This window comes from Pipistrellus kuhlii, unplaced genomic scaffold, assembly GCF_014108245.1.
Source record: "Pipistrellus kuhlii isolate mPipKuh1 unplaced genomic scaffold, mPipKuh1.p scaffold_m20_p_39, whole genome shotgun sequence".
Taxonomy (NCBI): domain Eukaryota; kingdom Metazoa; phylum Chordata; class Mammalia; order Chiroptera; family Vespertilionidae; genus Pipistrellus; species Pipistrellus kuhlii.
The window spans coordinates 3563731-3585722 of NW_023425539.1; the positions used below are offsets into that span (position 1 = coordinate 3563731).

At 54.3% G+C, this 21992-nt stretch overlaps 1 protein-coding gene across 3 annotated transcripts in view; it reads left to right on the forward strand.

Moving 5' to 3' along the window:
• Window positions 1-1932: 1932 nt before the first annotated feature.
• SEZ6 (seizure related 6 homolog) overlaps window positions 1933-21992 on the forward strand; it is a 45906-nt gene continuing 25846 nt past the window's right edge. For 2 of the 3 annotated variants that reach the window (XM_036408606.2, XM_036408607.2), the window contains exon 1: window positions 1934-2197. In XM_036408606.2, the coding sequence (XP_036264499.1) occupies window positions 2143-2197 (55 nt within the window). In that variant the 5' untranslated portion in view covers window positions 1934-2142. Of the gene's footprint in view, window positions 2198-21992 lie in introns of all 3 variants that reach the window. The other variant, XM_036408604.2, reaches the window with a different exon arrangement.

Sequence of the window (21992 nt, forward strand, 5' to 3'; positions counted from 1 at the left end):
GTTGGGGCAATGAGGAGGCTAATGTGGCAAGTTCCTGGGTGACTCCTCTCACCCTTCTTGCGAGTGCCCAGCCCATCAAGGAGCCCAGCTGCCGGGAGACAAGCCTGCCACCAGCCTCCAAACCCGTATGAATCATCCTGGCACATAAGGTTCATCACTGGGTCATGACTCACCCGCCCCTGCTCAAGCTGCTTAGTCCGAGAGGCCCAGGAATCAAGGAGGAGTTCAAGAATCCCTTTAAGGAAGAAAGAGGAATCTGATGCCAGTATTTCCCCATACTCCCCTCAGCCACAGAACCTCCCACCTCCCTCGTCTGTTGGTAGCTCTCTGCACATTCTTTCCTGGCTTCCTCTCCTTACCACTGACCCTTCTGTGGAGTCCCCCCTTCTGCCACCCTTCTGCTACTGCCCTTTTTTTCACAGCTTCTTGAAACAACTGTGCAGAAATCCTCTCCCAGTGGCTCCCTCAGATCATTCCACACCACCTGTCTGCTGCCCGGGATTCTTCACAGCCGTTGAGGTACAGAAAGAGGGTCTAGAGAGAATCTGATGAGCAGAACAGGAAGGCTGTGGAGGTGCTAAGGACCAGAAGACTCTCTGAGGAATGAGACTTAAGAGCAGAAGTCTTGCCACCTGCTCGCAGGATGAAGTCAGGAAGGGCCCTGGACAATGACTGGGGTCTGGAGTAGGGAGGAGCCTCGTGCAGTTGAAAGACTGAACATAAACAGTGCACCTATGGATGAGGACAATGGGGGATGGGGAGGGGGCGGAGGGTGGGGTGGGAACCTGGTGGAGGGGGGAAGAAATGAGGAACCTTTGTAATAATATGAACAATAAAGATTGATAAATAATAATAATAATAATAATAATAATAATAATTTTTTAAAAAAAAGAAAGGATCTAAACAGAAAGCCGTCTTCCCTAGGTGAGTTTTGCCCTCCTCTTCCTCCACAGGGAATAATAATAACACCAGTCACAGGATCCTGTCACACTGCATCCATTGAGCCTCTTCAAGTGAGCCCATCCATGGCGCCAAAATCCCCAGGATCTAAACATCAGCCTCTGGGATGGCACAACTGTGATGGTCCTCTTTGCTGTTTTGTGACTCTCGGGGGTTCCTCCACCCTGGAAGCGTATTTCTCCATGTCCTTGAATGGTACAGTGTTCTGGCTACCCTCCTGAGCCTCCTTCAAGTCTCTATGTCAAATAGCCCTAGGAACCTGGGCAGGCGTAGGCACAAAGGTTTGGCTCTCACGTGCTGGAACGTGTCTTCTCTGATCCTGTCAGGGTGGGGAGTTGTCAAGGCAGGGTCCTGGAGATCCAGGGCTGCATGGGGACTCAGGGACACTACCTTCAGCTGCCCACAGCTTGGCCCAGGTCGCCTCCTGCCAAATGAAGAATGTCTTCCCAGGACACAAGTACCACTGGCTTTTAACTATAATATCAGGATAATTAAGCTTTTCTGTGAGCACAGTTTGCTGCTGATGCAGCTGCCTGGAGCCCTGGCATTTATTGAGCGCAAAGTAATAATTTATTGTCCTTTGTACGTTCAAAGCCATCTTCATTATCGGCCCAGGACTGAGCTGTCACAAGGCGTGCGGGCCTCGCCACGCTGCCTCACTCGCGGTCTTCTTCCCTGGTCACCCTCGGTACTCTCAGGTACCAGGAGGAGGAGAGGTGGGGAGTGTGGGGAAGAGGATGCTCGCTTGTGGAGAATCAAGTTAGAACCCCATCTCTTTGGCAGGCTGCTAATGAGGGAAAGGGTGACTGGGCTTGGCTGGGCGTGGGCAGCGCGGAAGGGCGGGGCCGCGTGCCCACATTAGCAGGGCAGCGCTTCCCCGGAGCTGGAAGCAGCGGTGCCCTGTGCTCCCGCCGCTGGGTCTTCTGCGCCTTTGCTTGAGACTTTACGGTAAGCCGCTCCTCTCGCGCCCCCGCCCCCAGGCCCGCTCGGCGATCCCCGGCGCCGACGCCAGGCGCTGGCCGTGGTGCTGATTCTGTCAGGCGCTGGCGGCGGCAGCGACGGCGGCGGCCCCGCTCCCTCTCCCCGCCGGACCCCGCTCTGTGCCCCGCGCCGCCCCGCGCCCCACCGAGCCCCCCGCCCTCCCGCCGCGGCCCGGACCCGGGCGCGGCTGCCACCAACACCATGCTCCCGGCAGCCCTGCTGCTCCTGCCCTCGCTGCTGGCGCTTCTGGCTCACGGTAAGGGACCCCGGCGTCCGGCCGCAGGACGGGGACGAGGACGGGTCCCGGGGTGGGAAGGGAGGACTGTCCGGCGCCCTGCTCCGCGCCTCTGGCTGTTCCGCCGGCTGCGCTGCCCCCGCGCCGGCCAAGCCGGGCGGGGCGCGGGCTCAGCGGGCTCCGCGGGCGGGAAGCTGCCGCGGCTCCCGCCATTCGCGCCGGGCCGAGACCTCGCCTTTAATCATCTTCCCGGATCTAATGGGATTTCTCTGCTGCAATTCATCACGCCACCCCCACCCCGCACTCACTCTCGCGCTCACCCGCGCGCTGCCTCGCCACTCCGGGGAGGGAGGCCACGGGGCGCTGGGGCTGGACGGTCCTGCTCGCGGCCGCGGTCCCGCCTTTCCCGCCGCCCTCCAAACTTCGCTCTTCTTTGCCGCCGGTTCCATAGGCCCTCGCGCCCCTCATGGTCGAGGGACCGGACGGGATGGCGGCCGGACCCGGAGTTGGGACGTCGCTCACTTCCCTCGGTCTCGCCGCTGCCACGCCGGAGTCGGAATCTCGTGTGCAATTCCAGGGAAAGTCGGCGGCTCTGGGCCCGGCAACCGGCTTCGCGCTGGGCCCTGGGCTGCGGCGGCTGAGGTCCTGGGATAGACACTTTGTCCTCCCCAGGTCCTTCCCGCGCGCTCATGCACGCGCGCGCACGTGAAAACACACACACACACACACACACACACACACACACACACACACACACGTCCAGAGTTCTTCCTCCTTTCAGGCCAGCCCTCGGGCTCAGCTCCCTCCCACCCTATGTGGGAAGACTCTGCCTCCCACCCTACCGCCCCAGGCCCCACCAGCAGTGCAGTTCGATTTCCAACTTGGTCTGTCCGGGGTTGAGGGAGTGTTGGGGAGAGGTGGGGGTTCTGTGCCTTTGGGAAGAAAGGGTTCCGAATCTACAGGGGACCAGCTGCCTGGGCTTACACAAGCGCTCACCAAAGCTACCGACGCCCAGGTCTTTCTTCCACTGCATCCGGGTGGGCTGGGACCTTGCTTGAAGTTGGGACCTGCTGCCTTTCCCGGTATGGTTTGTAGGACGAGGGAGAACGTAGAGGCTTCTAAACCTCCATGCTCAGTCTTTCCAAGCCACTTTGGAGGTCAGGGCAGCCGGCTGGGGTCAGAGTCAGCCCCTGGATGGCAATTTTCTTCACTCTGCGGCCCCAGGGCACAGAAACCCTCCTCTGAGCCTCTGGCTCCAGTTGCATTCTGCCTGGCATTGGGCGGGTGTCCTCACCCCACACCTTAGCTGGCCTCGCAGGGTGCATACTTGGTGCCCAGAATTCAGAACCTGTGTGTTCGTATTAAGGGGGTTGTAGCCCCTTAAGCCCCACCCCATCTGGGGCAGACCGGGAGGGGAAGCCAGCATCCTAGCCCAGCTATCCCAGGAGTTAGGACCTGTCTTGGGATCCCACCGGACTGTCGTTGGACAGCTCTCCTGGGGCACAGGGCCGGTGTGTGCCCCCTCCCCTGCGTGTAGTCCGGAGCCTTGTGTGTGGGTGTGTCAGTCTGAGTGTGAATGTAATCGAGGCCCAGCGTGTCTGGAGTAGAGGGCCCAAGGGTGTCTGTGCTCCAGGAGGTCTGCATGTTGGGTGAGAGCTCGGCTGTGAGCAGGTGTGAGGAGTGTGTAAGAATGCCAGTGTGCAGTGCAGCCTCTGCCAGGGAGCTCTCTCGCTGCAGGGCTGGGTGAGATTGCCTGCGGGTCTCCAGGAGAATGGCTGGTGTGGCCAGGAGTCCAGGGAGCCCTCCTGAGGGTGAGGAGTGAGGGGTGAGAGTCCACTCTGTGGCTGAGGGTCTGTGTACCACTGGTCAGTGTCCCTCCCTGACCCATCCTGACCTTTCTAATACCTGCGGGGCCACCTGCCCACGGGATATGTACGTAGGGGCACATCTTTATTTTCCCTCCTTAAGGGAGACGAGGAAGCAGCCCTGCAGTGCCCTGCCTGAGGAGAGAGGGCTTGCACCTGGGCTGCCCTGGCGCCCTCTTCCCTCCCAGCAGGTGTGAGGTCCCAGGTGGTGAGCTACTATAATAAGTCGTCTCATTGGGGTCAGTGTATTGGGCTGTCTCTGAGCTCCTGGGGCTGCAGTCAAGAGAAGGCTGAAGGGCTGTGAGCCTTTGTGAGCCTTTGCTGCCCAGGCGGTGCATCCGCAGCCTCGTGGCCTCAAGAAGGGCCCTTAGAGCTTTGCTCTCACAGAGACCAAGGTACGCTGACCCTGGGATACGGCCAGGAACAGCCCAGAATCAGGAGGTGGAGCGGGCAGGGAAAGAGGTCTCCGGGCCTGGCTCAATCTGATCAATTCAGTCCCCTATTCCACACCTTCCCCCACCCCCACGCCAAAGCTGCCGGGCTAATTGTTCCCAGCCGGGAGGGTGTCAGGGGCTATTGGTCACACTCCCAACCTGTGAGAAGGGCCCGGAAGATCCTGCCACAAGTAGGAGGAAAGCGGTGCAGGAGGGGCAGCACCGTGCAGGTGCCCGCGCCAGGGCCTGCTGTGTCAGTTTCATGATTTTTAATGAGTAATTACCTTTAGTCATTCTCCTAATTTTTGAATATCAATAAAGTTAATTAGACGCTGCATGTGTGAATGTGGCCTGGGGAGATTGCCAAGGTGGTAGTGGCAGAGACAGGGCTGTCGTTGAGTCTCCAGGGGCAGAGGCCGCCTCCGTGGCTGTGTGACCTTAAAAGGGATGCTCTACCTCTCTGAACTCTGAGTGCCTGGTGGAAAGAGGGAGGGAGGAGACGACAAGGAGGGGCTGCTCACTCTGCCAAGAACTTGGAGCATGATGTACGGAGGGGGAGAGAGAAGGGGAGGAAGAGGGCTTGGCATCCAGCACCACAAGGGTTAACACACCCGGGCTGCCTTAACCTAAAATGGTAATTGCTGCTTCCTGCAGACTCCGTGCTGGGCTCAGGGTTCTGAAAGAACATTCCTGAATCTGGGGGGCTGCAGCCAAAGCCAATACCAGCCCTGCTCCCGGGCCCCCAGACTGGCATTTTGGAGGCAAAAAAGTGGGTGCTGGCGACAAGACTGCATGGGAGCCAATCGAGTTTCCACACAGAGCCCCAGAGGTTGACATGGTGGGCAGGAGGCTCTCCTGTGCTTCTGAGGAGACTGGAGGACCTAGAAACTGCCACGGACGGAGGGGAATTATGGGTTGATTTTTTTGCCCCTCACAGGCCTAAGCTCTTCAGGCTTGGCAAGCCCTGGCAGCGGTCCCAGCGTCCTCAGCGGGGTGGCAGCTTAAAATGCCTTGGGGACACCATGGGGAGCTAATGGGGATCGAAGAGACACAGGGGCTGGGCTTAATTAGAAACTGGGCTTAATTAGAGCGTCTCTACCCCTCCCACCATGGCTGCCTGAACGGTGGAGGGCATATCAGAAAGCCTGCTTCCTTAGCCCCTCCTCCCACCCTGCCCTACGTGCCCAATCCCTCCAGTCTCCTCCCACCCTCCTTGTCCCCAACTCTCCAAGCCCTTTCAGGCCCAGTTGCCAGGCTGTGCTCAGCTCAAGGATGCTGCGCCCCCACCTGGGCAGAACTATCAGAGCAAGGCACCCCACCCAGCAAACAAGAAAGACTGTGGAAAAGAGCCTTTACAGGTGGAGGTTACTTTAGTGAAGGGAACTCTCAGCCCAGACGGTTAAGAGTCCAAGCTCTCTGTGTGACCTCAGGCATGCCTGGGTCCTCTCTGTGTCTCTACTAAATACATTTTTATTGATTTCAGAGAGGAAAAGAAAGGGAGAGAGATAGAAATATTGATGATGAGAGAGAATCACAGATCGGCTGCCTCCTGCACTCCCTACACTGGGGATCGAGCCTGCAACCCTGGGCATATGCCCTGACCAGGAATCAAACCTTGACCTCCTAGTTCATAGGTTGATGCTCAACCAATTGAGCCACGCCAGCTGGCCTATGGGTCTCTACTTTCTGCAACATCCAGTGTAAGGCTGCACCACTCTGGTGGTTGCCACGACTGAGATCGCACCAGGGCCTCCACGGGCTGTCAAGTCATGCAGATTTCTGGGTTCTCAGCTTCCTCTCAGGGATGAAGAGCCAGGATCTGTATGTAAGAGGCTGGGGGAGGCAGAAAGAAATGCTGCCCAGCCTGGCATTAGCTTGGAGGTGGACAACAGACACTAGGAGGTCTTCAAGGTCTCTTCCAGACTAATCCTAGCAGGAAGCTGACTCACCCAGCCAGACCAATCAGTTCCCCAAACTAGCCATGTTCTCAACAGCCCTGGGCTCTTGCCTGGAATTCTTTTCTCCCCCTGGGCCAACCTGCCTCACTCCACCTCCTACTATAGGTCTTGGCTTAGTAGGCACTTCATGTAATTCTTTAGCACATATGAACCATCTGTGACATGGTTTTCAAAGGAAGCCTCGCCTGACCTCCAGTTGGGTTAGGGGGCTCCTGTGCTCCCACCATCCCCTGGCTTCCCCCATGAAGGTACTCATCGTGTTGGGTCATGAGCACATAATTGCTTGATGCTCCGCTCCAGGCCACCACGTCTGTTTTGCTCTCCCCCCTCCATCCTGGGGCAGCTCCAGAATTCCTATTTGGGAGAAGTTTAGGGTCAGCTGCCCACTTAGAAAGGAGTGAGCAGTGGGTGTGTGGCAGCTGAGACTGCCTCTTGAAGCTGAATTTGCATAACAACCACACTATTTTTACATGGATTTCCTAACGGTTGACCAATTATCCCTACTGGCAATTATAGCCTTTACTTAGTTTTTTTCCTCCACAAATTAAGGTGTCACACCATCAGCCTGAAGTGGCCTGGAGACGGGGTGCTGATGGCCATTCTGAGAGGACTAACACCTCCCGCAGCCACTTCTTACTGCTACCATTGCTCATGTCCCCAGTGGCAGCATCTGGCAGACATTAAATACATATTGAATAAACTCATGAGAGTTGCATGGTGGCAGAGTTAAGCCTGAAGTCCAGCTCTCTTGACTCCCCTCTCCAATCCCTACCCACGACCTTTGGGATGCCCTGTATGAACTTAAGGACGGAGGTAAGGGGAAGGCAACCCCATGCCATCTGGCTTCATAGCCCCCTCATTTAGCTCAGCTTCACACACCCTCACAGAGCTTGGAAGGACCTGCATAAAACCATGGGGACAGCTCTGAGCCAGTCCTGCTCATGAAGGAAAGGTGGGGGTTAATATATTATTCAGGGCCACACTTCATGCCCACAAATCTTTCACATCTCCTAAAAGAACAGTCCCTGGGGTCCACCCATCTAGGGTTCATTCACTTCACAAACATATATTCAGATGTGAGGTGTGGCCCAGAACACCCAGGAGCCAAACCTTCCACACTCTTTTTCTATTTAATACAACAAGAGACAAGTTATCCCCCACTTTACAGATGGGAAAACAGAGTTTCAGAGAGATTAAGTCAGTTATTCTGGGTCCCAAGCCAATAAGACTCCTCCAAATTGCCTGCCCATTTTTTAAAAACCTGGCTTTAGCCAGTTGGTACCTACACCCAACTGCCAGCCTGAGGCAGAGCCTCAGGCAGTAGAGGCAAATGGGAACCCGGGAGAGTATCACTATCCTAATAATGACAATAACAGCAATAATAAAATAGCAGCAACCATCATAGCAAACATTCACTGGGCATTTACTATGGGCCAAGCACTGTACTAAGTGCTTTACATACATTCATTCATTTAGTCCTCATATCATTCTACGAGATAGAAGCTATTATCTGCATTTTATAGGCCAGTTCAAGCCCATGCTGCCAGACAGACCCAGGACATAAATGGCCCCTAACTTTCTTCCAGCACATTTCTGGTGATGACAGTGGCTTATCTTCTTGATGTCTACCCTCAGTCCTTACTGCTGTAGATTAGAGACATGTTATCTTGCTCAGTCCTTAGTAGCAAAGCAATAAAACTTCCTTCTGACACTTGGAGACCAGGGTAGAGCACAGGGCTGGGAGTCAGGTGAACCCTAAATCTTGATCCAGAGGTCAGTGACCTTGGGTGACTCATCCTCTCACCCTTCGGGAGCCTTTGGAGAATGATAGGCCCAGTCACTCTAGTCTTGGCATCCTGGGCTGCCCCCCCTCCCCTTAACCCCCTTCAGCCCCCCTCAGCCCCAGTCCCGAGATGAGAAGACCCAAGCTTGCCTGAAGCTCAGCTCCTGGATGGGCTAGGTGCCAAGCCTGCCTACCTATACCCAACTGCCAACCCTGGCATAGAAGGGCTGATCGATGCCGAAGCCGCCGGCAGTGTTGTTGGCCATTGATTGTTGAGATTTCTCGGCGGGCTCCGGAGCAAACAAACCTGCCACTTTTCCAACAACAATCCAGGACTCCGGCTGCAGAGTCTGCAGTCTTGCTGGCAGGCAGGCTGGCGGGAAGGGATGGGGGTGGGAGGTCCTGGCTGGCCCAGCAGGGACCAGGGGCTCTGCCAGGAGACAAAAAGGAACTGAGTGGGTGTGGGAAGGGGGACAACAGAGAGATTGGGTGAGGACGCTAGAGTGACCCCTAGGCCCTGTATATGCCTTGTGCATCTGTCATTTTTTGCTCAGGCATTTTTCCATACCTAGCATGCTGCTCTGAACCCTTTGGCTTATTTCGGTTCTCCCGTGCTCTCTTTTCCTGAGCATTCAGCCCAGAGAGCTTTCTCTGCCCCCTGGACACTAAATAGTTCCCATCAGGAACTTAGCCTGTCCATCCTTCATCCATCCATCCTTTCCACTCTATTCAGCACCTAACAGGTACTCTCATAGGCAGGAAAACAACATAATCTCTGCCCTTCAGAAACTCAGGCTAGCCAGGGAGCTGCCTTCTTCTTCTTCTCCTCCTCCTCCTCCTCCTCCTCCTCCTCCTCCTTCTTCTTCTTCTTCTTCTTCTTCTTCTTCTTCTTTTTTTAATATATTTTATTGATTTTTTACAGAGAAGAAGGGAGAGGGATAGGGAGTTAGAAATATCGATAAGAGAGAAAATCGTCGATCAGCTGCCTCTTAAGAGCACACCCCCTACTGGGGATGAGCCCGCAACCATGGTACGTGCTCTTGAGCAAAATTGAACCTGTCACCTTTCAGTCCACAGGCCAATGCTCTATCCACTGAGACAAACCGGTTTCGGCAGGAGCTGCCTTCTTAATAAGCTCAGCTGTGACTGCCTCCCCAGCTAGACCTAGGACCCTCTGATTTTAATTAAATGAGATGCCAATAGCACCTACAAGGTCCAGACACTCACCTTCCTAAGAACAAGAGATTTCTTGCCAAGAAGAGATTTCTGGGCCTCAGTTGTTGTTTTTTATCTCTAGCAAGAGGTCTCACTTTTTGGTCTTTGAGGGCCCAGCAAGCCTCTGGGATCCCTGGGCCTACATTCCCACAGCTCTTCCCTTCTCTGCAGAGTCTAGATGTTTCTTAATCCCCCAACAAGGCAGAGCAGGTGCAGGGTCCTATTGCCACCAAGCCACATGTGCTGCAGAATCCATACAATGGGCCTCTCCCTCCACCAGTGCAGTCCCCAGGGGCCCAGCCTGTACCCTGGCATCATCCTCAGCATCTCCTCCAGTACCCCACTCCTCCCTTCCCCACAAGCTCCTCTCTCTACTCTCAGGACCCTCCTTCCAGCTGGTCATCGGGCTGAGAGGGCAGAACTGTGAAATGTGCCTGAGCCACAGATCACCACCTCCCACAGATGCTCATTTGTATGCTGTTTTACCCCGCTTTGCATGTTGGATCCTTATTAAAGGCACAGAGGCAGGCCCTGCCCCTCCACACTCCCAGTCCAGAGTTTCCTCCTCTCCATAGTTTCTTCCTCCCTCCCTCCCAGACCAGCAGCTGAGCACCAGTTCCTTTGTCCCCCTAGCAGCCACCTGCTGAGTATCTGGCCTGGGTCCCACCAGCCAGCAGGTGCCTAGGGAGATCCAGAGCCTGGGAGGGTGCAGTGTGGGGAGCCAAGTTGTGGGTCAGGAGGAGGGTGTAGCCCCATAGGAAGGATATAATTAAAAGTGTACTGGTCAAGTATTATATGAAATGCTTAAAGGTTTTCTTTAAGAAGAGGAGGAGGAAGAAAAAATATAAAAATTATGATCAACAAATACATATACATCAACAAGTGAATCTAAAAATCAAGTGAATTAAAAATCTGAGGAACAGAATAAACTGGTGAATATAATAGAATCAGAGGCAAAGAAAGAGAATGGATTAATAATTATCAGGGGGAAAGGAATGTGGGGTTGCAGGAAGAGACTGGATTAAAATCGTACACCGAGCCAAAGCCGGTTTGGCTCAGTGGTAGAGCGTCGGTCTGCGAACTGAAGGGTCCTGGGTTCGATTCCAGTCAGGGGCATGTACATTGGTTGTGGGCACATCCCCGGTAGGGGGTGTGCAAGAGGTGACTGATCGATGGCTCTCTCTCATCGATGTTTCTAACTCTCTATCTTTCTCCCTTCCTCTCTGTAAAAAATCAATAAAATATTTTTTTTTTAAATAAATAAATAAATAAAATCGTACACCGATGGATGAGGACAATGGTGCGGGGAGGAGGGAGCAGGTAAGGGCAGAGGGTGGGGTGGGAACCGGGTGGAAGGGAGCTATGGGGGGGAAAGGAGAAACAATTGTAATAATCTGAGCAATAAAGATTTATTTTAAAAAATAAAATAAAAATGAATAAAAATAAAATAAAAGAGTACTGGTCAGGGAGCCAGAACCCCAGGGTTTCAACCCAATATTGGCTCTTACTGGCTGAGTGATTTGGGGCAAGCTGTGTCTCCTTCCCGTGCCTCAGCTTCCTTGGGTTTCGTGGTACCTGCCCCACCTCTTCCATAGAATAGCATCAAGAGCAAAGGAAATCAGAAGGGTTGGTACTGGAAAGAAGCCAGAAGGCCTGTTTGAAGGGTGGATCCTCCAGCAGCCAGCGCTGTCCATCAGCAGGAGGGGCTGCTTTTCGGGTAGTTGCTGGAGGGGCTGGATCAGAAGCTGGAAGAGCCCAAGGCTGGACAGTGGAGTCAGCTGGTCCAGGTCTGACCAGGAAGGTGAGACTAGAAGTGCAGAGCGATGAAGGTTGGGTTCGGGGTCTTTCTAAAGGCCTCCTCCTGCCTCATTGCTCTTATGGGCATTGTCTTAGACATCATTTACATCCAGCAAGGGTGGTTTGAAACATCTGGTCTGGCAGCTGGCAGGCTCCCTCCTGTCCTATTTTCTGGCTGATCAGAGGAAATGGAGTAGATGGAGGAGTCACCTTCTTCTGAGAACAGAAGAGCCCATAGCAACTTCAGGCAAAGGAACCAAACAAAGCACGCACGAGAGGTCAAGAAATCATTTGTGCATTTGCTTATTCAGCCCTCTTTGTCCTTCTTCCTTCACTGCCCACTCAGTTCTTGCCAATCTACTGGCAGAGCCCATCCCTGCCCTACTGGGTCTGGCCACCCCCCTCCCACGTCCCTCTTTCCCCCCACTGCCTGCCAGCCCAGGCTCGGAAGACGCCTGCTGATCAGGTTGAGGTGGTGCTCGTGAAGCCCCAGCCACCGGAGTGGTGCCCCGAGTCTAGTCCCTGTTGCATCAGCAATGCTGATGCTGCCTCTGGTGCCCCTGGTCCTTCCCTGCTCTGGGCCTCAAGCAGAAGAGTCCAGAAGAGACTGGGAAGGGGAAGGGGACCTAGCACTCTCACCTCAAGGTGTCCACACACCAAGACTGGCAGGGTCGTTGGAGGTCAAAGCAAGGTTAGGGTAAGAGAGAAGACTGAAGGGTTGGAGGTACACCAACTGGGCCTATTTGGGGTTCCTAGGGGTCTCAGGGAGAAGCCCCAGATATGCAGGTAGACATGTCTGTGCACATCTCTGCCCTGCTTGTCCACCTATTCCTGGGGTGTCTGTGTCCACATGTCCCTACATATTGTGCCCTCTGTCTCCGTATCTTGGGACTGTGGTCCTTGGTGTAAGCACAGCAGGCCCCAGCACAGGCCTGTCTGTCCCTCTCCCAGAGCGCCTTCCTCTCTTCTTCTCCACTCTTAGGCTCTACTGATCCTTCAAGGAGACTCATAGCTGGAGCTGCCACTGCTATTTTTAGCAGCTCTGCACCCCTCCCCTCCCCCACTCAGACTTGCAGGGGAAATGGGGTTGTGGACAGGCCAAGCCGGGGGAGCCTCACAGGCTGAGGTGCTGGGCAGGTAAGGCCCTTTCCCCTCAGTCTAACAAGGCCATGGTGGCAAGGGGATCCTGGGATTGACTTCAGGCGCGGGGCCCACACTCTGGGGCAGGGTAGGCTTCCTTCTACTTACTTACCTGAGACGGGAGAAGGTCCCAGGCTGTCCTCCCTCTGCCACCTCCAAGTCCCTAAGGACAGAGCTCAGGCCTCCAGTGACTGTTCCCCAGGCCATTTGGAAGTAAGGCCAGACCTCCTGGGTCTCCCCCATGGAAGCTGGAGAGGCAGAAAAGGGCCCAAAGTGTCAGGAAGTCAGGGGGAGGGAGGCATACCTGGATGAGACTCCCACCTCACCCCGCCCAAGGACCTCTAGTACCGCCCTGGCACTTTCCAGAGGGGTTTCTGATTCTTGCTAAGGCTCAACTTTGCCAAAAGGCCACCCTTTAGAACTCCTTACTCTCCAGACTCTTAGGGCTTTTGGGTTCCACTCCATCACTGTCCCAGCTGATCTGAAAACCGACACCAGCTGGAGGGTTAGGGTATAGCAGTACAAGGAGCCTGAACCTAGAGACCAAGAAGGAAGCAGCCCTGGCCCCCTCAGAGTCGGTGTTTGCCCTATGGGCTTAAGCTGCCCTTGCTTTCAGAGGACTTTTGTTCCTGCCTCTGTCCTCCTATCTGTCTTAAGGCTCTGCAGGGCAGGGACAGCTCCAGGTCAGTCTCCTGGGCTAATGGTTGCCCAGCTAGACCTCTTCTCTCAGCTCTCTGATCCTATTTCTCTATCTGTGGGATGGGGAAGATTAATCAGATAGTGTGGACCAGCAGAGCCTGGCACACAGTAGGTACTGGAAAATGTTTAATCTCTCCCTAGTTCTTTTTCTCATACCTCCATCCCCCACCTCCCATCTCATGCCGCCCCAAGCACATGCATATATATGTACACTTGCATACTTGCATGTATGCACCCACACAGCCACGCCCACCAGATGCTCAGCAAACCCTGACTAGCAGGTAAAGATGAGACTGGGGTCTAGTGCCATACAGAAGTAAGGCAGCAAGTCAACAGAGCACAGTCCCCCACCTTGCCAGGACCCTCCACCCTTAGCATTACCTAGCATGAGGCTCCATTAGCCCCTGCAGTTGGACACTGATAACAGAGGAGCTGTGGCTCTCTGTCCACCCACCCAAAGACTTTCTAAAATACCTGAGTAAAAAGCCAGACAGCCTGGCCAGCATGGCTAAGTGGTTGAGCGTCTACCTGTGAACCAGGAGATCATGATTCAATTATCAGTCAGGGCACATGCCTGGGTTGCAAGATCAATCCCCAGCAGGAGACCTGAAGGAGGCAGCCCATCAATGATTCTCTCTCATCATTGATGTTTCTATCTCTCTCTCTGCCTCTCCCTTCCTTTCTGAAATCAATAAAAAAAAATATATGGGGGGAGCCAAAACCAGTTGGCTCAGTGGGTAGAGCATCAGCCTGTGGGCTGAAGGGTCCCGGGTTCGATTCCAGTCAGGGGCATGTACCTTGGTTGCAGGCATATCCCCGGTGGGGGGTGTGCAAGAGGCAGCTGATCGATGACTCCTCTCATCGATGTTTCTAACTCTCTATCCCTATCTCTTCCTCTCTGTAAAAAATCAATAAAATATATATTTTTAAAAATATATGAAGGCAAATCTTGGGACTACCAGATTGGTCATTCATCTCAGATGTGGACACAGGTGCTGGGACAACCTCAATGGGAGCTGGCTTTTGAACTTCAGGGTGGGGGCTGGGAGGAGGCAGCAGCTCAGAGCTGCTGATCAGGAGCCCAAGATGGTACCTGATCTCAAGCCCTAACACCTTATGGCCCTGTCTTGCTGGGCTCAGTGACTGGGAAGGACTGTCCTTGGCAGATGCTTAGAGCTGGGCAGAGATAAGAGGATGGAAGGGATGGTTGCTCCTCCTTAAATCACTCCCTGCTCCCAACTTCATTACTGGGCTGGACTGAGCCAGCCCTGGTCCTAGCTCCAGGGAGAATGCAGCTCCTGCTTTCACAGCCTTCCTCATCCCAGCTGACATTTCCAAGATTTTTCATTCAGAGAAATATGATCCCTGCTGCTGACAAGGTGGTGGCAGGAGCTGTTGGTGCTAAGGGAGGACTGACCTGAGCACCAGCTCAGGGGCCTTATCTGTCCCCTGATTGACCACGCTACTGAGAGCTGGCATAATTGGTGGAGCATGGTAAATTGATTAGTTACCTTGTGAGTGAGGGAGGCGGTGCCAAAGGAGGCCCCCACTGTTCCACTCCTTTCAGCCTTCCCAAGGGTGGGGGTCGATTCCACTATCCCCACCTCCGCTGCCAGCTCCTTTCTCTTCCCAACCCCCACTCCAAGCCTCCAGCTCCTGTACCACTTGCCCAGACGCAGGAACTGTGGGCAGGCCGAGCCGGGACCCCCAAGTCCCCAGGGCCAGCAGGCAGGCAGGAGGGGGAACACACGCAGGCTGCAGGGGAAGGTGCAGAGCGCAGCAGGTGACTCTGTAGCAGAGGCCTCATTAATCACCTCTCCAGACCCCAGCTCTGCAGCGGCAAAACTATATTAGATTTTAAATTGGAAAGCGGAGAACGTGGCAGTTAGCTGGGAATTCCCTCTACTCCGGGCCCCTGGTCACAGCCTCGTGGGAGGGAGGGGCAGTAGGGAGAAAAAGGCAGGCCCAGCCATAGCTCAGTGCTGTGTTCTTCTTCCCCTCCATGCACCCAGAGCCTGAGGGATTGTCCAGGCCACATGGCTCCAGGAAAGATCAGGTTGGAGTCCAAGAAGGCATCAGAGTGAAAAGGAAGAAGCAGAGCAGTTGCCTTGGGAAAAGGGACATCCTTTCTGGGAGCTTTTCTGGCCTTGAGGACTGTGTGAAGCCATGTTCCAAGGTGTGGTGAACATGGGCAAAGACAAATGGTAATGACTTGTTGGGACCTACTAGTACACACACACACACACACACACACACACACACACAAACACACACACACACACACACACGTGCTCATGTGCACACACAGGCCCACATGCTCACATGCACACACACATCTCTATATATAAAAGCCCAGTGACCGAATGACAGAACAACCGGAACAACCAATCGACCAGTCACTATGATGTGCACTGACCACCAGGGGGCAGATGCTCAATGCAGGAGCTGCTTCCTGGTGGTTAGTGTGCTCCCACAATGATAGCACTGCTCTACTAACCAGGATAAGCAGCTGCTCCCATAGTAGGAGCAGGCGATTGGCTGACCTGGATGAGTGGCTGCTCCCCACAGGCCATACCCACCAGTGCACAAGTCTGTGCACTGGGGCCTCTATTGTTAATATGAAGCAGCAGCTCCGTGTGGTAGAAATATTGAGTTCAGCCTGTGAAACAGGCAGACCCAGTTCAAACCCCTTATTTACCACTTTTCTCCTATATGAACTAGGACCATCAACTTTGTTTCTCAGTCTCAGTTCCTTCATATGTAAAGCGTAAAATATGGCCCTCACCAGTGGGGTTCAGTTGGTTGGGTGTATATTGGGTGCTGTCCCATGCACAAAAAGATTGCATATTCAATTCCTGGTCAGGGCACATGCCCAGAGTGTGGGCTCCATCCCTGGAGGCAGGAGGCAGCCAATTAATGTTATGTCAATCTATTTATCTATCTATCTATCTATCTATCTATCTATTTCTATCCCCCTCTCCTGTTCCCTCTCTCTAAAAATAAACACTATTCTTTTTTAATGTTTTAATGGAAGACAGCTCTCTCGAAGGTCCATGCCTGGCCTATAGCAGGTAAATGGGAGTGTGTCCCCCACCCTGGCCAGAGCAGGCCCAGTTGCTCTTGACAGCAGAGAGATAGTGGCAAGTCAGTGGAGCACATCAGGAGTCATCAGGGAGCAGCCACACACCGTGGGCCAAATCACACAAGGCCAAGCATTCCTGGCTGTCCTTCCCCCTTAAAGTCCTCCTACACTGGCTCTGGCTGAGCTCCCCAAATTGCCCATCAAATACCCATCCCTCAGCATACCGGTGCTCAGCCACGACTGGGAAGCGAACATCATTGGTAGATGCCACTAATCCTCCCTAAGGAGTGAGTGGCTGGTGGGCCCAGCTGCCTGGGGCCTTTATGAAACATCTAAAGTCCCAGGGCTCCTTCTCACCTTCCCCTCGCCAACCCAAGTGCCCAGTTTTCCCAGGTCCAAAGGAGGGGAGCAGACACCACCACCCTAACTTAACTCCTCCCTGGGAACCCCCACTCCAGGCTCTTCCCTTTGAGAGGTGGCAAACACTGCAAGCAGTGAGAGGTCTTGTTATGGGGCTGAGCTTTCCATTTTGGTAACCGCTAACTGCATGTGGCTACTTAAGTATAAATTCATTAACATGAAATAAAAATTTAAATCTGTTTCTCAGTCTCACTAGCCACATTTCAAGTGCTCAATAGTCATGTGTGGCTGCTGGGTCTCACATTGGACACAGATATAAAACATGCCCACCCTCGCAGAGAGTTCTGTTAGACAGCGGCACGCTGGGGCTGGCCAACCTCTGGCTTTAAACATAATATATCAAAACTGGCAACCTGGGAACTGGGTCCCCCGTTTCCTCACCTATAAAACGGGATAATAAAAGTTCATATCTCAGAGTTATAGTGAGGATTAAATGGATTAATTCTGGTAAAGCACTTAGAATGGTTCTATTAGTGTGGTAAATTCTCAGTAAATAGCAGCATTCAATATTTTTACTCACTGAGCTGTTTGTGGCTCCTGGGATCCTATAATATGAGAGCTGGCAGGGCTCTTAGATACTTAATCCATTCTACGGTTGGGGAAATAGAGGCTCAGGCTGGGGAAGTGATTTGCACAAAGGGACCTAGTAAAGGGGCAGGACCAGGACCAGTGGGCTGCTTCCTGCCTGTTACCCACTACCCTCACCCATGCCTCCATCTGGCAAGGAAACCCCATTCCTGAAGACGCCAAAGTCCAGGGTTATCCACCTCCCACCGCAGCACAATGAGGGAGATGGCTGCCCTGGCAGCTCAGGAAGCAGTGTCCTCTCTGTCCCTGGAGATATATGCCCATGGTTGATAGCCAGCCCAGAGCACTGGAGAGCTCATGCTTCAGAGCAGTTGGACCAGATGTTCTCTGAGCACCAATATCCTAAGTCCCAGCCATGCCCCATGTTTGCTGTGTGACCTGGGACGCAGTTGCCACCTGCATAAATGAGGGAGGGATGAGATGCTCACAGAGACTATAAGGATTCAGATTCTAGGATCAACTACTTCCTTGCTGGGAGCCTGGCCAAGCCGAGATGCCCCATTCATAGCTGCACTGCATATTTGACTGGCTGCCAGGGGCTCACCAAGAGAGGGTAGTAAGAGGTTGTGCTGGGAGGTGGTCAGAGGCAGGGGAAGGGAGGGTAGTTGGGGCCAGGGGACCAGTCAGCTAATGCCAGCAGACACTCTTCATCAGTTGCCAGCTGGGGCTATCCTGGGACACTGCTGTAGATAGCTGCCTATCTTCTCCCTGCAGGACCCGCCCCTGCCCATCCCTATCTACCCTGCTGGCTAAGGGCGGGTGCATGGGGGAGTAGAGAGCCTGCCTAATGTGCAGAAGGGCCAAATCCCAGCTTGGAAGCTGTGTGCCTTGAGTCCACCCTTCACTGTGCCTACCACCAAGAGTCAGCTATTGTGGCCAGAGATGGAGGAAAAGAGAGATGCCTCAGGCTGGGTCCTTGTCCAACAATGCAAGCTGTGCATGGGCTGAGGTTCCGTCAGGAGGTCGGGAGAAGGAGCTATTGTCACTCAGCGGACCAGGCAGGGATGGCTCCCCAGAGCGGGGTTAGGGGGTGGGCCTGATAGGATGGGGAGAGTTTGAAGGGGCATATTGAGCAAATGGGCCAGAAAGAGGAAGAGACGATCCCTTTGAGTGTATCTCTGTGCCCACTCTAGTAACTGCCCCTCCAGGACACGATCAGGACTTCCTTCCCCATCACCCTGAGATGCAGAGCTCCCAGCACAAGTGCTTCAGCTGGTGGTGGCCAGGCTGGTGGGCAGAGAGTAGGAGGCCCCAGGAGCTACAGCTGAGGGCCAGTGGGGGCAGTGCTCAGAGCTGAGCTGTGGAGCTGCCCACATCTGGGTTCTGCTCCCAGACTGGCCACTCATTAACGGTGCGACCTCAGACAAGTTAATTAACCACTCTGGGCCTCAGTGTCCTTATCTCTAGGGACCTCCCTGGGGTAAGGAGAGGAGAAGAGAGGGCATGTTAGGGTCCTGAGGGCATCGTCCACTCAGTTAGCACTGAGTAGTAGCAACTGTCACCAGCCCCAGCTGCCTGGCTTCAGACCACAGGAATGTGTCCATTCTGGCTCTGCTGGATCTTCTAGGGAACCTTAGAGAAGCCACATCTCAGCCCCGGGTCTCAGTTTCTCCATTTGTCATAAGAGCCTTATGTTATTGCCTTCCCTGTTGATATAAGTAGTCAAGCAGCAACAAACCTACCTCAGATGCAGAGACGCTGTAGGGATAGTTTTTCCAGTAGAAGTGGAATTAGAAACCTCTAGAACTGGACATCGCCTAGGGCTTCAGAGATCCAATTTGGCCCCACCAGCCTCCAGCTGGGACCCCTCAAGGCCAGTATGTGGGGCTGCCCAGTGAAACCCTCACTGCAGAGACCAGGCCCTGGCTCTGGGGAACTCAGGCACTCTCACTCCCAGGGCCCTTTTCCCCTCCCTTGGGCTCTAGGATAATGGGGGTTCTGCTGGGGCCAGGCCCTCACTAATCCCCTATTAAAACTTCAAAGGGGCCAAGAAACCTCTAGAATAAACTCATTAACTTTTATGGGCTAATAAATGGATCCCATTAAATTCTCATTCTCCCTGTGCTGGGCCAGCTTAACCTCCAGAACCCAGCTGGGTGGGCTCCTTGCCCACTGCATCCCCCCCAGGCTCCCCTGTGCCTACTTGCTGTCCTGCCGCCCTCACCCCATCCCAGAGCTGATGCCACCACAAGGAGGGAACCAAGTCTGACCTCAGAGCTCTGGCTTCTGCTCCTGTGTCTACCTCCAAGGGCCAGCTGCTCAGGCCCTGGAAGGGGAATACCTGGCACCCCTTGCAGAGGACGGGGTGGGGCTGGCAGATGAGAGCATAGATGATCCGCACCAAACTCAAGATGTCCCCAGTGCACCGATGAAGAAACAGGTCAGTCAGCGAGTGAGGATTGGAACCTGAGGCTTTTCTGACTGGGAGGTGCAGAAAGATCTGCAGGAAAACAGCCCCGTGGGGACAGCCCCATTGGCCCTGAGATGGCATCCGTAAACTGTTGCCTGGTCCACACAGACCAATTCCAGCTTCACTGCACTGTGACCCTTGGCAGCCTCCTGGGCCTCACTGAGCCTCGGTTTCCCCAACTATAAGACAGTGACAATAACGCCTACCTAGCAGGATGCTCTGAAGAACAGTCCCCCCCAAACATTCACTAGACACCCCTCCTCCCGTTCTAATCTGAGTCTGTCAGGGCATAGAACACGCGGGCCCTCAGCTCTACATTTCCCCAGCTGGGCCCTGGGAGGAGGGGCAGAGCAAGAGGCCTTCCCTGGGAAGCCCAAGCTGGGACTGTGGGGGAGGGGCATCCAATCCCCAGAGGGGTGGCATGGGGGGGGGGGGGGGGAGTGGCAGGGCCAGGAGGCAGGAGAGGGAGAATCCACCGGGGAAGCATCCTGAATGGCTCATTAGTGCCGATGAAAGCCTTTTTTCATTTCGTCTAAATACTTTAAACAGGGCTCCCTCCGATGTCTATTTGCATAGCTTAAGAGCTAATGCAGAGGGAGGGCCCGGGAGTCTGCAGGGCCACTCCAGGGCTGGGGCCAGAGAGAAGCTCTGGGCAGCCTCTGCATCCACGATGGTGGGGAATGGGGAGTGGTATTTCCCAGCCCCAGCCCTAGGATGCTGCCAACCCGGGGAAGGGGGGAAGGGGGGAAGGGGGAGGTACATTTCTGTGTTCAGGCTCTGGGTGGATGGTGGATCGGGCAGTTGGGGACCCTCATGGGGACTGTCTTGCTGTGGGCGGCCCCCCACAGACATGCAGGCCTTGAAGGTGGCTGCATTTTGCAGGGGTGGCACCACATTGTCCTCCACATTCCAGCCACGCAATAAAGAACATGGATCCCAAGAGGAGAGGCTTCCCCCTGGGCCAGAAGCCTGCCTCTCAGTGTTACCCTGGCAGGGGGCTGCCCAGCCTCGCAGCACTATGGCCTCTTCCTTGGTGCCCCCAGGAAACTGCAATTTAGAGCTTCAGGGTCTCACAAAACCCCTCTGAAGCACCCGCTTTATAGCCAAGGACAAAAAAAAACTCGCCAGGTTCGCATGGTGTTTAAGTGGCAGAGTTGACATTTGAAGGAACCCGGGTAGGTGAGACTCTGTGCCTCAGACTGTGGAGCAGTGCTGTTGGGTCTCTGGTTTGCGTCCCCGACTCAGATGTGCTTCGGGAATGGGGTGGGGCCTCCCTGGGTCGCAGCCTCGCTTGGCTGTGACTCAGCTCGGGTTCCAGATGCCTGAGGCTGTGGCCCCAGCTCCACTTCTAACCCGTAGGAACCCTGGGACAAGTCCATTCCTCTCTCTAAGCCTTCGCTTCCTCCACTGGCTGCAATGTTCTCTGCTGGGTAGCTCTAGTCTCTTCTGCGAGGCAGGCTGGTGTGGAAAGACTGATGCTTTGAAGCCAGATCAGTGCGGGTTCAAATCCCAGCTACATCACTGTGTCGAGAGGCAAGTCCTCACTCACCTCTCCAAGCTTCAGGCTCTTTGTCTGTAATGTGGGACTAAGATCCTCATCTGCCGAAACTGGTTTGGCTCAGTGGATAGAGCGTTGGCCTGAGGACTGAAAGGTCCCAGGTTCTATTCCAGTCAAGGGCATGTACCTTGGATGCGGGCACATCCCCGGTGGGGGTGTGCAAGAGGCAGCTGATCAATGATTCTCTCTCATTGATGTTTCTAATTCTCTGTCCCTCTCTCTTCCTCTCTGTAAGAAATCAATAAAATATATATTTTTTTTAAATTCTCATCTCACAGAGGTGTAGTGTCCATTAAATAATACAGGTCTGGGAACAGCCTGACTCAGTGTGTGGCACACAATAGGTACCTGATGAGACTGGGCATCCGGGTCCCTGACATCTCCTGCATCACACACTCTCCGCCTTTGTCAGTCTCTGCACCTTTGAACTCGGTCAGCCCAGGCAGAGAGACCGTGGGGTGGGGTGAGGGGAGTAGGGAGGGGGAGTGTCACAGGGCCTCAGGCTTCCATTGCAGTTAACCAGGGCGTCTGAAGATGCCCTCTTCCCAGAAATGGCTTGTCTCCCCGAGATTATCGTACGGTCTCTGACAGTGGGTGGCACCCTCTGGGACCAAGTGGCAGCTGATTGCAGAATCAATTTGCCCGTTTGATATGCTATCTCAATCCCATTTAACCAAGTGCTCCGTGCCCCCAGATAACACAATCAGTGCAATCGACAGTGACGGGAGGTGCCCATTAGCTCTGCTCCATTGCCCAGCACCCACCTGGCAGCCAGCGGGAGGAGCTGTGTCCACTCTGGACCCTTCCTGAGAGAAAGGATCTCTTTGCACTCGCCCAGGGAAGAATCCCACAAGTACTGATCCTGGG